This window comes from Ascaphus truei, chromosome 5 (genome assembly GCF_040206685.1).
Source record: "Ascaphus truei isolate aAscTru1 chromosome 5, aAscTru1.hap1, whole genome shotgun sequence".
In the NCBI taxonomy this organism is placed as follows: domain Eukaryota; kingdom Metazoa; phylum Chordata; class Amphibia; order Anura; family Ascaphidae; genus Ascaphus; species Ascaphus truei.
The window spans coordinates 281834585-281848952 of record NC_134487.1 but is presented as its reverse complement, the minus strand read 5'-3'; the positions used below and the strand labels follow the sequence as shown (position 1 = coordinate 281848952).

At 44.1% G+C, this 14368-nt stretch overlaps 1 protein-coding gene across 6 annotated transcripts in view; it reads right to left on the bottom strand.

The window, feature by feature from the left end:
• Positions 1-903: 903 nt before the first annotated feature.
• The window catches only part of TMTC1 (transmembrane O-mannosyltransferase targeting cadherins 1), a 72735-nt gene continuing 59270 nt past the window's right edge, over positions 904-14368 (bottom strand). For 4 of the 6 annotated variants that reach the window (XM_075602272.1, XM_075602274.1, XM_075602276.1 and 1 more), the window contains 4 exons: positions 13181-13318; positions 12245-12367; positions 11019-11096; positions 904-2788 (listed from right to left, as the gene is read on the bottom strand). In XM_075602272.1, coding sequence (XP_075458387.1) covers positions 2414-2788; positions 11019-11096; positions 12245-12367; positions 13181-13318 — 714 coding nt within the window. In that variant the 3' untranslated portion in view covers positions 904-2413. Of the gene's footprint in view, positions 2789-9739; positions 10057-11018; positions 11097-12244; positions 12368-13180; positions 13319-14368 lie in introns of all 6 variants that reach the window. The other 2 variants (XR_012801885.1, XM_075602277.1) reach the window with 2 other exon arrangements.

Sequence of the window (14368 nt, the reverse complement as noted above, 5' to 3'; positions counted from 1 at the left end):
TCCTCCACAGTGGGAGCTATGTTACCTTCTGCAGTGGCGGAATGTATTACCCCCTGCAGTGGGAGTATATGTTAACCGGTGCAGTTGGAGTTTATGTTACCCTCTGCAGTGTGTGTGTGAGGGGGGAGAGGGGAGGTTATAGTATATGTTACACTCTACAGTGGGGGGTATATGTTACTCTCAGCAGTGTGAGGACATGTTACCCTCACCAGTGGGGGCTAGGATACCCTCTGCAGTTGGTGGCTGTGCTACACTCTGCAGTGATTGGATATGTTACCCTTTACAGTGGGGGTATATGTTACCCTCTACAGTGGAGCGATGAGTTACCCTGTGCAGTGGGGGCTTATGTTATCCTCAGCAGTGGGGGTATGTTACACACTACAATGGGGTATATGTTATCCTCAGCAGTGGGGGTATGTTACACACTACAATGGGGTATATGTTATCCTCAGCAGTGGGGGTATGTTACACACTACAATGGGGTATATGTTATCCTCAGCAGTGGGGGTATGTTACCCTGTGTAGTAGGGCCTGTGCAACTCTCTGCAATGCAGTTATATGTTACTCTCTACAGTATGGAGATATGTTACTCACTGCAGTATGGGGGATGTTACTCACTGCAGTATGGGGGATATGTTACTCACTGCAGGATGGGGATATGTTACTCATTGCAGGATGGGGATATGTTACTCTGCAGTGGGATACTGGATATGTTAGGATCATCCCATGAAACTTATTTATAAAAAAAATAGTTAATTAAATAATGACAGAAAGGTTGTAAGCATACAACAGAAATATTCCCTAATACACAGAAACCAGAAGGAATCCACGAATCATGAAAGGGAACATTGGGAAATGGACCTGTATGTAGTGCTGGGTGACACAATGTTAATGAGACTATCAGACAAAATAATCAAGATAAGCTTTATTTCTGTATACAATACCCCAATTGGGAAGGTCTTTTACTGGAAAGCGAACTGCAGGTATGGGTAAAGCCACACGCCAGCGTCCAATTTTATACATATCATACAAGATAAAAAAAAACGTACATGTGCATTAATAATGGCCTCTTTAATATCACAGCTCGTTTCCTTATTTTGGGAGCAGGAATACAATCCATGTGGTCAGGTGCAATTTCCCCACAGATCAAGCTGCGGGAGCTGGGATTATATCCTGTAGCTGGTACTCAGCACTCCTCTATTCTACGCAAAATCATCCGTAAATATGCAACATGAAACCTGCTCCACAAACTCGTAACATACAACCGTGGCCCATACTTACTAAACGGCAACCCCCGGCTGCAGAGAAGAGACCAGCTCTATTCAAATGAATGGAACTCAAATCCTCTCTATCGCGCTGGGAGTGTGTGACGTTGAGGAAGCGGAGACCGGTCATGCAGCGGTTTATCACGGATGTCAGCATCCTGACGGTCCTTCCCACGTTGGGAGCCGTTTGTCCAGAATGCACAGGTAGAGAATCTTCTTCAGGTGTCTGCATTTTATCAGTTGCACCTAAGACTTTATTTATTTAAAAGCTCTCCTCCTACTTAAACCTCTTTGTTTTTTACTTTTGCATTTCACCCAGATTCCTTATCACATGTTCATTGTGAATTTCCCATGTACCGGGCTTCTATCTGATTGAGTGTAACTGTACATGTGTCTATTGACATGTTCTTTGCCCGAGTGACGGTGTATACGGCTCTTGTCTCTACGTGTTTGTATTGACCTTGTGTCTTCTTTCACAGGTTCCTTTGTATCGTGTTCCCTTTCTGGAGTGTTCCATGTTTTTCGGTTATTATTCCCATTAAAAAAAAAAAGACAGGAATTTTTTCGGGGTTTATTTTCTATACATTAAACTTGGGTAAAAAAAATATATATAAAAGCAATAAATCTGTATATATATATTTGTTTTTGTTTTTTACTATATCTAGTAAACACCTTTAACCTTTGTACCTCCAACCGCTCTGCACTAAACTAGGACCAGAAAAATAGGTGGGCAGTGTCTCCTTGTGGCGTACGTGAGCCAACCATAGCGCAATATGAACTTTGCTGTGCTGTTCAGTGCGTTTGACACTTTTTGCTCTAGGAAATGCTTCACTTAGAGATGTAGGACACTCACAAGAATCCCGTAAGGCGCACGTTTGTTAACAAAAAACAGATGTAAATTCCTTTCATTATAAAACAAACCTGGTAATTGTTTGGTAAAAGTCGGTCAATACTAAAAAAAGCAGAAGACTATCTGTTATTACTTCTTCTTATGGTGCTAAAATCACTGCTCCTGTCTATTCTGCTTTCTCAGGTTTCTCTGCCGCCCTCTCGGGTCTCTGAACTTGTCTCTCTGCTGCCCTCTCGGGTATCTCTGCTGCTCTCTCAGGTCTCTAAGCTTGTCTCTACTGCTCTCTCGTGTCTCTGGGCTAGTCTCTCTGTTGCTCCCTTGGGTTTCCCTGCACCTCCCTTGGGTTTCCCTGCACCTTCCTTGGGTTTCCCTGTGGCTCCCTCGGGCTTCCCTGCTGCTCCCTCGGGCTTCCCTGTGGCTCCCTCTGGTCTTTCTGCTCCTCCCTTGGGTTTCTCTGCGGCTCCCTCAGGTTTCTCTGCGGCTCCCTCGGGTCTTTCTGCACCTCCCTCGGGTTTCCCAGCTGTTCTCTCAGCGGCTCTGGATCTCTTCCCTTGGTCCCTTGTAATCTGTTTTCCAGGCGCTGTAGTTTGGCCAGATTCTCTTTCAGTAATTTGCTGTTGGGGTCGAGCTGGGACGCTTTCTTATAGAAGGTGCGAGCAGAGATGTAATCCCCCTGCAACGAACCAACAGGATCAAATGCAACAATTGTTTGCCATGAAAAACGAGAAATATACTTACCGATATTTCAATTTCTTCTACATCCTCCATGGCAGTCATAACTAGTATAGCTCCTCCTTTTAGCTGGGTTAGGACAATAAAGTTCTGACACAGGTATAAAACAGGTGTGTCCTCACCCCTGCTCAGTTATCATTTAGCTAAGCTCCTAAAAAGGAACGAAAACAGCATAGACAGGAAATACATTCCAAATAATAATGGTGATAATCATACTACTCATAATAACAACAATCATAATACAGCAGGGAAGTGGACTGCCATGGAGCATTTGAAACAATGGAAATATTGGTAAGCATATTTCTCGTTTTCTTCTACGTCCTCCATGGTAGTCCTAACTAATGGGATGTACCAAAGCAATTAGTTCACTAGGGTGGGTCTGAAGATCTAATCTATAATTTTTTGATTAAGTGTGCAACGACGACCATGTTGCTGCTTTACAAATATGTTTTGTGGAGGCCTCAGCCTTATCCACCTAAGTTGCCATCGCTCTAGTTGAGTGAGCTTAAATGGTTTGAAGTGGAATTTTGTCCACAGAATGGTAAAATTCGCTGATCTCGGCTGTGATCCATCTTTAGATGGTTGCGGCAGAAGCCACGTGGCCTATCCTAGAGCCCTGAAAAAGTACAAACAGTCTTGGCGTTTTCACGAACTCGACTGTCTTTTGAACATAAAATGACAAAGCTCTAACCGTGTCTTAGTTATGCAAACATTTCTCCTTTTCATTCTAAGGGAGAGGGCAAAAGGAAGGGACCACATTATCCTAATTCATCTTGAATTCGGATACCACTTTAGCATGGAAGTCACAATTTTGTCTAGATGAATTTGGAAGTATGGTTCTTTGCATGATTAGGCTTGCAATTCTCCAACTCTGTGTGCTGTAGTGATTGCTGTGAAGAACACTGGATTAAGTGTGAGTGTCTTAATAGATAGGTCCTTTAAAGGTTCAAAGGTTGTAGATGTGAACGCCTCTAACACCAGATTGAGATCCCATGTGAGTATGGGAGTTTGAATCCGTGGTTTGATTCTGATGGTTGCTTTGATGAATCTGGTGACCATCTGATTGAGAGTAATTTGCTTATTGAGAAGGGCGCCTAAAGCTGAAACGTGTACCTATAATGAGGAAGATTAACCATTTTTTTTAATCTCAGTTGTAGAAACCGAAGGATCTGAGGAATGGTTGCCCGAAGTGGAGTAATGTCCTCGTGATGACACTAGTTAAAGAATACTTTCCATATTCTGTAGTATAACTCAACTGGCAGCTTTTCTGGAGTGAAGTAAAGTATCAATTACTTGCTCTGAGTAGTGCAATGCTCTCAGATGTCTCCTCTCAACCTCCACGCCGTCAACTGAAGGAATCCAGGATTGGAATGGAGTATCACCCCTTGTGTCAGCAGGGCCAGCAGTAGAGGGAGCCTCCATGGGGTGTCTATGGAAAGGTTCACTAGGTCTGTGAGGCGCTATTAGTATAATCTCTGCCTTGTATCTCCAGATGTTGGATATCACCATCAGGAGTAACAGAGTGGGAGGGAACACTTATATGAGAGTGAATCTCCACATGACCGACATGGGGTCCTAAACAGTAGCTTCGGGATTCTACCATCTGGAGCTGAAGTGACACATATTTTTGTTTGTTCTGGAAACCATCAAGTCAATTGATGGGTGGCCCCATCGCTGTACTATGTCCATGAATATTTCTGGACGGAACTCCCATTCTCCTAGTAGGACAGTTTGTGCAATCAAAAAATATGCTTCTATATTTTGGTCTACTGAAATGTAAGTTGCTGAAAGATGGGGAACTGCCTGTTCTGCCCATCTCAGGATTTTTGAGACCTCTCTGAGGGCTTGTACACTTTATGTGCTCCCTTGTCGGTAAATAAAAGCCACTGCTGTGACATTGTTTGACAAAACTCTGAGTGGAAAGTTCCTTTAGGCCGCACTTAAGGTGCGCGCGACGGCGACGCGACGGATGATGTCACCCGTTGCCGCTAGCGAAAGTTGTAATTCGCTTTGCGGTGACGTCGCGGGCGACCAGGTCATTGATTGGTTCAGAGGCTGTCACATGTGGCGACAGCCACTGAAAAATCAAATTTGACCGGCTTCAAGAATTCGCATCGCCAGCGTCGCACCGTCGTGTCGCGCTTACAACGGCGACAATGCATTTGTTTTCGGGCGACGTCGCATCGCTGTCACTATAAGCGCAGCCCAAGACTGAACACATTTTTTGAATTGCACGGAATACTGCGTGTAGTTCTAGAATGTTGATGGGTAACTTGGTCTCTTTTAATGACCAACGACCTTGGGCTGATCGGTTTCCACAGAAGGCCCTCCATCCTGTTAAACTGGCATCAGTGGTAAATATATTCCAGGCATGTGGAACCATAGACTTTCCTTTGTAAAGGTTCTTTGGTTTGAGCCACCAATGAAGACTTCGTCTTGTAGTGGCTAACAGTGGAATTCTGTCAAGCAGTGTTGGAGACTTGGTCCTGCTGTGTTGATTAAAGTTGACCTGTAGCCATCTGAGATGTAATCTGGCCCGTGGAACTACGTTTATGACTGAATTTAGAAGGCCTATTAGGTACATAGGGATGTGGAAAACCTCTCAATGAGAGAAAAAACGCCGCACAGCTGTGCGGCGTTTTTTCTCTCATTGAGAGGTTTTCCACATTGCTACTATTGCACGTCTGCACGCTGAGTCGCTGCTGGTCTGCTGGGTCTCCCGTTACGTCATCCGGAAGTCTCGTTCATGCCGCCAGTCAGGTGACCACCCTCCGTTATTGCGGATGTCGGGTTGGCGGTGAAGAGGGCAGTTCGTGAGGCAAAGGCACCCCATCTCTATCCAGGAGAAGTTTACCAGCAGGAGCATTCACAACGCTGGAAGACCGGACAGGCTCGGTTCACACAACCCTAAGGATTAACACGTGAGTGTTCCATGTCCCAACCCTATAGTGCTCTAGGTGAGCCGGTTGGGGGAAAAGACAGTGCACTATACTAAACTCTATCACGGTTGTTTATAGCCTGGGTCTCAGGATCTATTTCAGACTTTCTTACCAGCAGGACTATGTCTTATTCTGAGCGCCTGGAGGGTTAGTCTATTGATTCACCCGTTTTGTATAGGTACATAGGGAGTTGTGTAGAGAATGACGCTCAATATGAGTGTGTACACTGTTGATATATCATCATGATATGAAAAAATGACTGGAGATGGGAACACTATGACTTATCCATAAGGTCAAATAGGTATTAAGCATTTAAGGGGGGGCAAAATAAGGACCTAATGGTCAGTCTGCCAGACTACCGCACATATGGTCAAAATGCACACCCCTCTCAAAATATAAACATCCCCAATAAAGGGGATTATATCAAAAACAAGATAAATTCAATGAATGATTGATCAGGGTGACCAAAAATGTGTCAGTTAGAGAAAATGAGAGAGGTCCAAATCTATGTTCATACCGTGAGGCACCCTGGTTCTTAATGTAAAGATATAATAATGTTCATATTTTTGTATTATTTTAACCACTAACATACTCTGTGTTTTACTTTCCAGTTAACAGTCTTTATGAACATTTTTGTATATGGAGTTTAAACAGTGGAATATACACTATGGATGATATTATATCTGCACCATTTCAGAGTATATTCATATATATATATACAAATATTATGAGAATTGTATGTATTCACTCTAATGTATCCACTGTTTTCCATAGAGATGAACTCTGCCAATTAACAATCACACACACTGAGTCTGTGTTCTGTTTCATGTACTCATTATATATTTATTTATAATTAATTTTAGTGATATTTATATATGTATTTACTATGATATAGCCAGTTTGTGTCTGTAATTGTTAAAATGTCTTCTTGCATGTATTTTATTTCATTTTTCTCAAGGTTATCTTATATCTTTTTTTATTTTAGACTAGTTTTATGTTTACTTTTTCATTTTTTGTTATTTTTGTTACTTTAGGTTTATCAATAAAGTTTGTTATATTTTAACCACTCTCTCCACCTCTAGCCCAGCAGGAGCATCACGGGCTTGCGTTCCAGGGTGGATTCGGGCGCACACTAGTGACGTCACCACATGTGCCGAGGTGAGGGGCTGGACATGGTGAGATGTCACAGTGATGCGACGCGTCACTGGTGCACATGCGTGGTGCGGCACTGCGGGACTTTTGGCGCGAAATGGTTACTATGTAAGGAAGAAGTATGTTATCATATTACACCTTGATAAAGTCCGACGAGATGAAACGCGTTGGTGCGTTGGCTATGTTCATCTCCCTGTGAGCTTATTCATTAAACATCTTCAGTTTTATCTTTGGAGTTTGCCCGTGATATTTGTTTCTTCAGGATTATTTCTGGCAGCTGTGCTCCTTTGCTCTACTCTTCAACTATTAGGTACATAAAATATAGGCGAGATGGACATTTTATCTTTAGGAAAGAAGACACTTATCCAATAATGTTGACCACTTTTACTGGGGGTAAGGAAATGATTCCCTGTTGAGTATTGAACAGGACCCCAAGAAATTGAATAATCTGAGCAGGAACCAACATTCTCTTTTCCATATTTATGATCCTTCTATGCTCTTGTAGTTCTCTGCAGATTCTCTGGACATGTAATTGTGCCATGAATTCCAAATGGCTTTGATCAGCCAATCGTCTAGAAACGGAATGACAAATATTCCGTTTTGGCGAAGCTTTGCTGCGATTATCGCCATTACCGTAGTAAATGTTCAAGGTGCTGTTGTCAACATGAATGGCAAGGCTTTGTACTGAAAGTGCTTGTCTCCTACGAAGACCTTTTCGATGAGTGTGGCAAATTGGTATATCTAAATAAGCATCTCTTAGGTCGATTGATGCAAAGTAATTGCCTTGCTGCACCACTGCCATGACCGCCTTCAAGGATTCCATCTTGAAATGATGGATTTTTAAGTAGTGATTAACCTGCTTGAGGTCTTACATGGCTTTGTTTCCTCCTGATGCCTTGGGGACCAGAAAAATTATTGAGTATAACCATTGACTGTACTGCTCGAGAGGTACCTCTTGAATGGCTATGTTGATCCAAAGGTCTTGAATAGCCGGATTCAGTTTCTTGGCCTTTAATGGATCTTTTGGTAGGTGGGATTTCTGAAAGAAGTCGCCTGGATCTGCGAATAGTTCTAAGGTATAACTGTCTCTTATAATTTGGAGGATCCATGAGTACTCCGTCATCTGGAACCACTGTTTGAGGAACCACATCAGTCTGTCCTCAACTGGTATAACGTTTCCCACTGGGGTCCTTAAAATTTCAGGAGTTTCCGATTCCATACTGGTTGATTTTTTGGTTCCGTTGGTTGACTTTAGGTCTTCCTTCAGGAGGACGCAGAGACTGTTAAGGTCACCAGTTCAAATTGAAAAGCCTGTCTGGTCTGTAGACTCTGGCTTCTTGATAATTGTGTCTTGGTTTTTTTGGACGTGGGGACTTAAATTTTCTATGCTGTGGCAGGAACTGTCCCTTCGAGGCAGAAATCCTGGTCAGGGTGTCATCCAAAGCTCCTCCAGAAAGGTAGCAACCTGTATAAGGCAGAGACACTAATCTTAACTTGGAAGAAGTATCTGCTGCCCATGGTTTTAACAAGCCACTCTCCTGGCGACTATAGAAAGTGCTGAGGACCTTGCTGTGAGTCGCATGACGTACATGGATGTATCGCACAGGAAATCCAAGGCGTCTTTTAGACTTGAAAAGTCCCGTAATATAGTTTGTATGGAAGTGCCCGATTCAATCTGGTCTTCCAGATCCGAGATCCAGATTCTTACTGTTCGGGCTATATTTACCATAGAGGTTACTGGTTTCATTGCTGTGACCAGAGTAGCATAATGCTTCTGTAGTGTACTGTCAATACGTTTTTCCATTGCATCTCTAAATGAAGATCCGTCTTCTAAGAGAATGAACGTCTGTTTTGCTATTTGAGCAATAACTGCGTCAACCTTAAGAGGAAGACTCCGTGATCTGCAGTCTTCCTCTTGGAATGGATACATTCTCTGAAAATGCCTCGTTGTTACGTTACGTTTAAGACTTCTAGTTGTTCCTTGGGTCCTCAATATTTAGCATGATTCCCATGCTTTTGATTAGTATCTCAATTGTTTCTATTCTGAATGATCCTTGATCTTCTTGGAATTCCACTTCGTCAGAAGAGGATCCATCGTCAGAAGACTATCCACTGTCTCGTCAGACGGGGCTGGTAGTTCTTGGAAGTCCAACATACTGTTGTCTTCAGCATCCACCGAAACTTGTGACCTGGTAACAGCCGGGGACTCCAGCTGTGTTTGCTCCTTGTGCTTTGCCGTTCGTGTCATAGACACAGACATTATTAATGAGCAGCTGTCTGGTTTCTGCTTGGCAGCAGCTATACCAAGTAAAGTCCAGATCTAGTAACACCAGCAAACCACTGGCGGGGTAGGCAGGTTGCAATCTTCAAAGCTGATATATATAAGTAAGTACCACTTAGCTGCTTAAGAGCAGACTTCCAAGGTCACTATAGTATAGCAGAGCCGCATTGTATGGCATGTGGTCTGGCATGTGGTCTGGCATATACCACATTGTATGGCATGTGGTCTGGCATATACCACATTGTATGGCATGGAGACTGCTGATGATTGCATGGAATTGTTTTCATATGTTTTGCACGAGCCTTTAACTGTTTGAGAGCAGAATTATCAGGCACACTATAGTATCACAGGAAAAGCAAACCACATTGAGGGGTAGATTGGCTGTGCTGCAGGGAATAACTGCATGGAGAGACAGGATCCCAGAGGCAGTTACTGTTCGCTCGATTTACTACATCAGCATCTTGTGCAAAGCATCTTGCTGCAACCTAGTGGAGTTGGCAAAGGGTTACCTTTTACATACCTGGCTGAACCTGCCTCCGCGCTTTTTCAGCATCCGTCGAGACCGCAAGTGACATCATCTGTGTCACACACCACCGAAAGTGACGTTATCGGCAATACACATATGCTGGAAGTGACGCCTTCAGTTCAACCAAGGCGTGGGAACAGGCTCTTCGGTCCTCCCAGACTCTATGGTACAAACTGGAAGTGTCATGCATTAGCCTCCCCTTGCCCCCTGGGACGCTGTCACCACCGTGGGAGCTGCGGGAGAGGGAGTCCTGTATCCTCAGATCTCCTGTGGAGTATACCTGTACCTGACTCCAATCTGTGAACACATTCCTGGGGGTGAAAAACCCTGGCAGTGAGGGGGGTCTTTCGCTCATGGATCCACTTTAGAGCAGCCAACCTCAGGAGAATAACAGGCAGCCCGCCTCAATGCCAGAAGGTAATCCGTCTTTCTGAAATTGTAAAGAAAACTAAAATGCCAAGATTTTTGTAAAGACTGGTGGGAAAGATGATCACTTCCTTCCCCCAGCTAGGTAGGACAAAAATAATGGACCAGGGACGAGGACGCACCTCCTTTATACCCGTGTCACAACTTTATTATTGTCCTACCCCAGCTAAGAGGAGGAGCTATATCCAATTAGTTATGACTGCCATGGAGGATGTAGAAGCAAAAATTAACCTGATAAAATAGGAAGAGTTATAGGGAGCAGTTATATGGAGCGATAGAAAGCAATATGGGAAGTTTTATATGTGATAGGACTGGTTATATGGGGAAATAAAAAGTTATTGAGAGCGGTTACATGGAGCAATAGGAGTTGTTGGGAGATGTTATATGAAGCAATGGGAAGAGTTATGGGGAGCGGTTGTATAAAGCAATAGAAAGCTATTAAGCAATAGAAGGCGTTATAGGGAACAGTTATATGGGGCAATAGTAGGCGTTATAGGGAACAGTTATATGGGGCAATAGGAGGAGTTATAGGAAGCAGTTATATGGAGCGGTTATATCGGGCAATAGTACGAGTTATAGGGGGGGGGCTACATAGAGCAATAGGAGTTATAAGCATACCACTTTAAACACCAAACCATCTCACCTTTCTCCTTCTCTGTCCTTTGCCTCCATCTCTCACCTCTTTCTCTGTCCTTTCTGCTTCTCTGTCCTCTTTCTCCTGCTTTCCTTCCCCCCACTCATTTCTCGATCTCTGTCCTTTTTCTCCTTCCCTACCGCCTTCTACGCTCTGCCCTCTTTCTCCCTCTCTTTTTCATTTCTTCCCTCAATCTCCTTCCCTCTCTCATACCTGAATGTGTTTTATTCCTCCCATATTCATCCAGGCCTGAGCTTGGTCAGGATTCAGATCTACCACACGGCCGTAGCTCTGTGGATAGAAGTGCGGAATATTTCAAACAGAGTTTCGCTAGTGGGCACAATACTCTTCATTATCTGCACTTGGGGAAAGAGGAGACCCCACAATTACAAACACAGGAAAGGTGCAGGATTAAAATGACACCGAGCATGTGACCTTTTAATGTAACCAACTCCAGGCCACCATGTGAGATCATGAAATCCTGCGATTGTAGTCACACATGCTTATGTTATTCCTCCTCTACTTTATATTATCTGCTAATTCTGATGCTTTTCCAGGGGTTCTTTCATTACATATACCATACCTCAGTATTATTAATATTATTATCATTATTTATTCGACCCCCGCATATTTGGCAGCATGGTACAATTATATCTACCAGACCTTGTGTTCAGTGTCAGATTTCGCATTAGGCCCGGGCATAGGTCGGCTACATTTTGGGGTGGCAATGTCCACCCCCATTTAATTTTGCCACGGTCTCTGGCCTATCGGACCTAATGGGAAGGCACTTGCCTGTGTGGGCCGACTCCTTTCTCTCGTTGCCATGACACTGTGACGCCAAATGACTTCATGTTTCCATGGCAACGCACTGCTGTGTGATGTCATGTTGGTGACGTCCGCAGCGTTATTTGACGCTGGAATTCCAAAGAAGCAGAGGGCAGCCACAAGGAGGCGGCCGATTCAGGCAAGTGCCTAAAGGGGGCACATTTTTAAATCCGCTGGCGGATTTTGGAGTTGTGATCGGATTTGGTTCCAGGAAATTCAAGAAAGGGTTTCAGGCCACTACGCCAATCTCTATTGAATAATGGTGCACCTTAGGCATCCTGTGAAAGTAGCAGCACCAGATATTTTGTGACCCAGGTACGTCCTCCCACCATCTTCTCTACACGGAGATTACTTGCATTTATTTATGAGCCATTTATAGGGACTTCCCCAGAGTTGGGCTTAAAACTGAGCCCAGGTGCCCATAATTCACTTTCTAGTTGTTGGTGTTCCCTGTGGTCTGTACACTGCGCCCAGTGCTTGTGTTGGTGTTCCCTGTGCTCTGTACCCTGTTCCCAGTGCTTGTGTTGGTGTTCCTTGTGCTCTGTACCCTGTTGCTGGTGCCCGCTGTGCTCTGTCCCTATGCTAGTGTTCTTGAGCCATCCCTGGGGTGCTACCTTGAAGGCCTCCTCCAGCTGGTTCAGTTCTCTCAGTTGGTTTCCTCTTGCGAAATGAAGCTCAGACGTCACTTTTGGATCCTTTGGTTTCATCTGCAGAGCGTAATCAATCATTTCCAGAGCCTGCAACCCACAGAGAGATTGTGAAGGTTATACAGACATGGAGAGGGTTAGTTGTCCAGACATGGAGAGGGTTAGTTGGCCAGACATGGAGAGGGTTAGTTGCCCAGACATGGAGAGGGTTAGTTGCCCAGACATGGAGAGGGTTAGTTGCCCAGACATGGAGAGGGTTAGTTGCCCAGACATGGAGAGGGTTAGTTGCCCAGACATGGAGAGGGTTAGTTGGCCAGACATGGAGAGGGTTAGTTGCCCAGACATGGAGAGGGTTAGTTGCCCAGACATGGAGAGGGTTAGTTGCCCAGACATGGAGAGGGTTAGTTGCCCAGACATGGAGAGGGTTAGTTGCCCAGACATGGAGAGGGTTAGTTGTCCAGACATGGAGAGGGTTAGTTGTCCAGATATGGAGAGGGTTAGTTGTCCAGATATGGAGAGGGTTAGTTATACAGACAGGATGAGGATTAGTTGTAGAGACAGAGAGAGGGTTAGATGCACAGGCAAAGAGAGGATTAGATGCACATACAGACAGGGTGAGGGTTAGATGCACAGAGACACAGTGAAAGTGTTAGTTGTCCAGAGAGACAGGGCAATGGTTAGTTATATACTACAGATGCAGAAGGTGGCGGACATTCAGTGATGGTTGCTGTGACAGTTATCCAGAGAGATGAGGATCTTAGATAGGTCATGTGGGGAGGAGCAAAGAGCACACAGTAGTGAAGTGGGAAAGTGAGAGGGGCCACACAGTAATGGGGTGTGGGAATGGGAGGGGGTCACACAGTGATGGACTGGCAAGGGAGGGTCCGTGCAGGGTCCAGGCACCTTGGCATAGTTTTCCTCTTTGCTGTAGATGGCCGATAGCAGCCGGAAACACTCAAAGCAGTCAGTGACCTCATCTGTCACCCGACGGGCAAGGGATTCAGCCTCCTTAGGGTGGCCCGCCACAGCCAGAACCTGAGCCTGAAGCACAGGGAGGGAAAAAAGTGAGAGAGAAAGGGAGGGGATGGGAAAAAGAAAGAGGAAGAACAGAGGCGAGGAAAAATGGCGAGGAGGTATAGAGAGGGTCAGCGGTGAGAGTTAGAGAAGTAGAAAGGAAGTGATGGGGATACCAAGGAGGAGAGGACAGGAAATATGTAGAAGGGCAGAGAGGGGGAATGCTAACGAAATACAAAATCTACACAAAAGAAGTTCCATATTGCACTCTTTGATTAGAAATGTATTACAAATTGCAGTAAAAAATACAGACGTCTAAAACCAATTGAGATCTACAGATAAAATTGGTGACAAACATATAAAGATGTAACGTTGGCACTCCACAATATATGTATCTCATATGGATCTTACCCTATACTTTGCAGGTAAATACAGCATAAAGCCTGGTATATCTCCAGGGAGAGAATGTCTACTCCTATGCTATAACTTCCCCATACCCTAGTGATCCCTCTAGGAGAGAGTATATAACTGATCATACAGTCAGTCCAAGTTAGCAGTCCTTAATCTTAGGATTCGTCATGTGGAGTCTCCCTTGACTATGTCTCCATATAACAGTCAACAGACATGTCTCAAATAATATAGTTTTGTCAATATACTCTCAAAAGCACATATTAAGAGCACATAATCATGTATGCTCAATTATCATCAACTGCATTTTTAAACCCTAGTCAGAACCAATGCGGAGGACAGATGGGTGTGTGTGTGTCTCTTTCAAACTTAAAGTCCAGTGTAGACCATTCAAGCATCATTCAGATAGCAGACGTCAGAATGGAGTATACACCATTGGAGTATTACTCAGATATCACGTCAATACGAAATGTGTACAGCACGTTATTATCTTTTGGCCATAGCATCTACCTCTTATGGTGTATCAATCAGTACTATTGATCCATTCTTACGGAGCTAACATGCATATCTACACTATAAGCCAACAGCTTATATATCCTGACTGCTCTACTTTATATCAAGTCTCTTTTCACCATTGCCGTCATATCAGAGGCACTGATTTTATAAGTA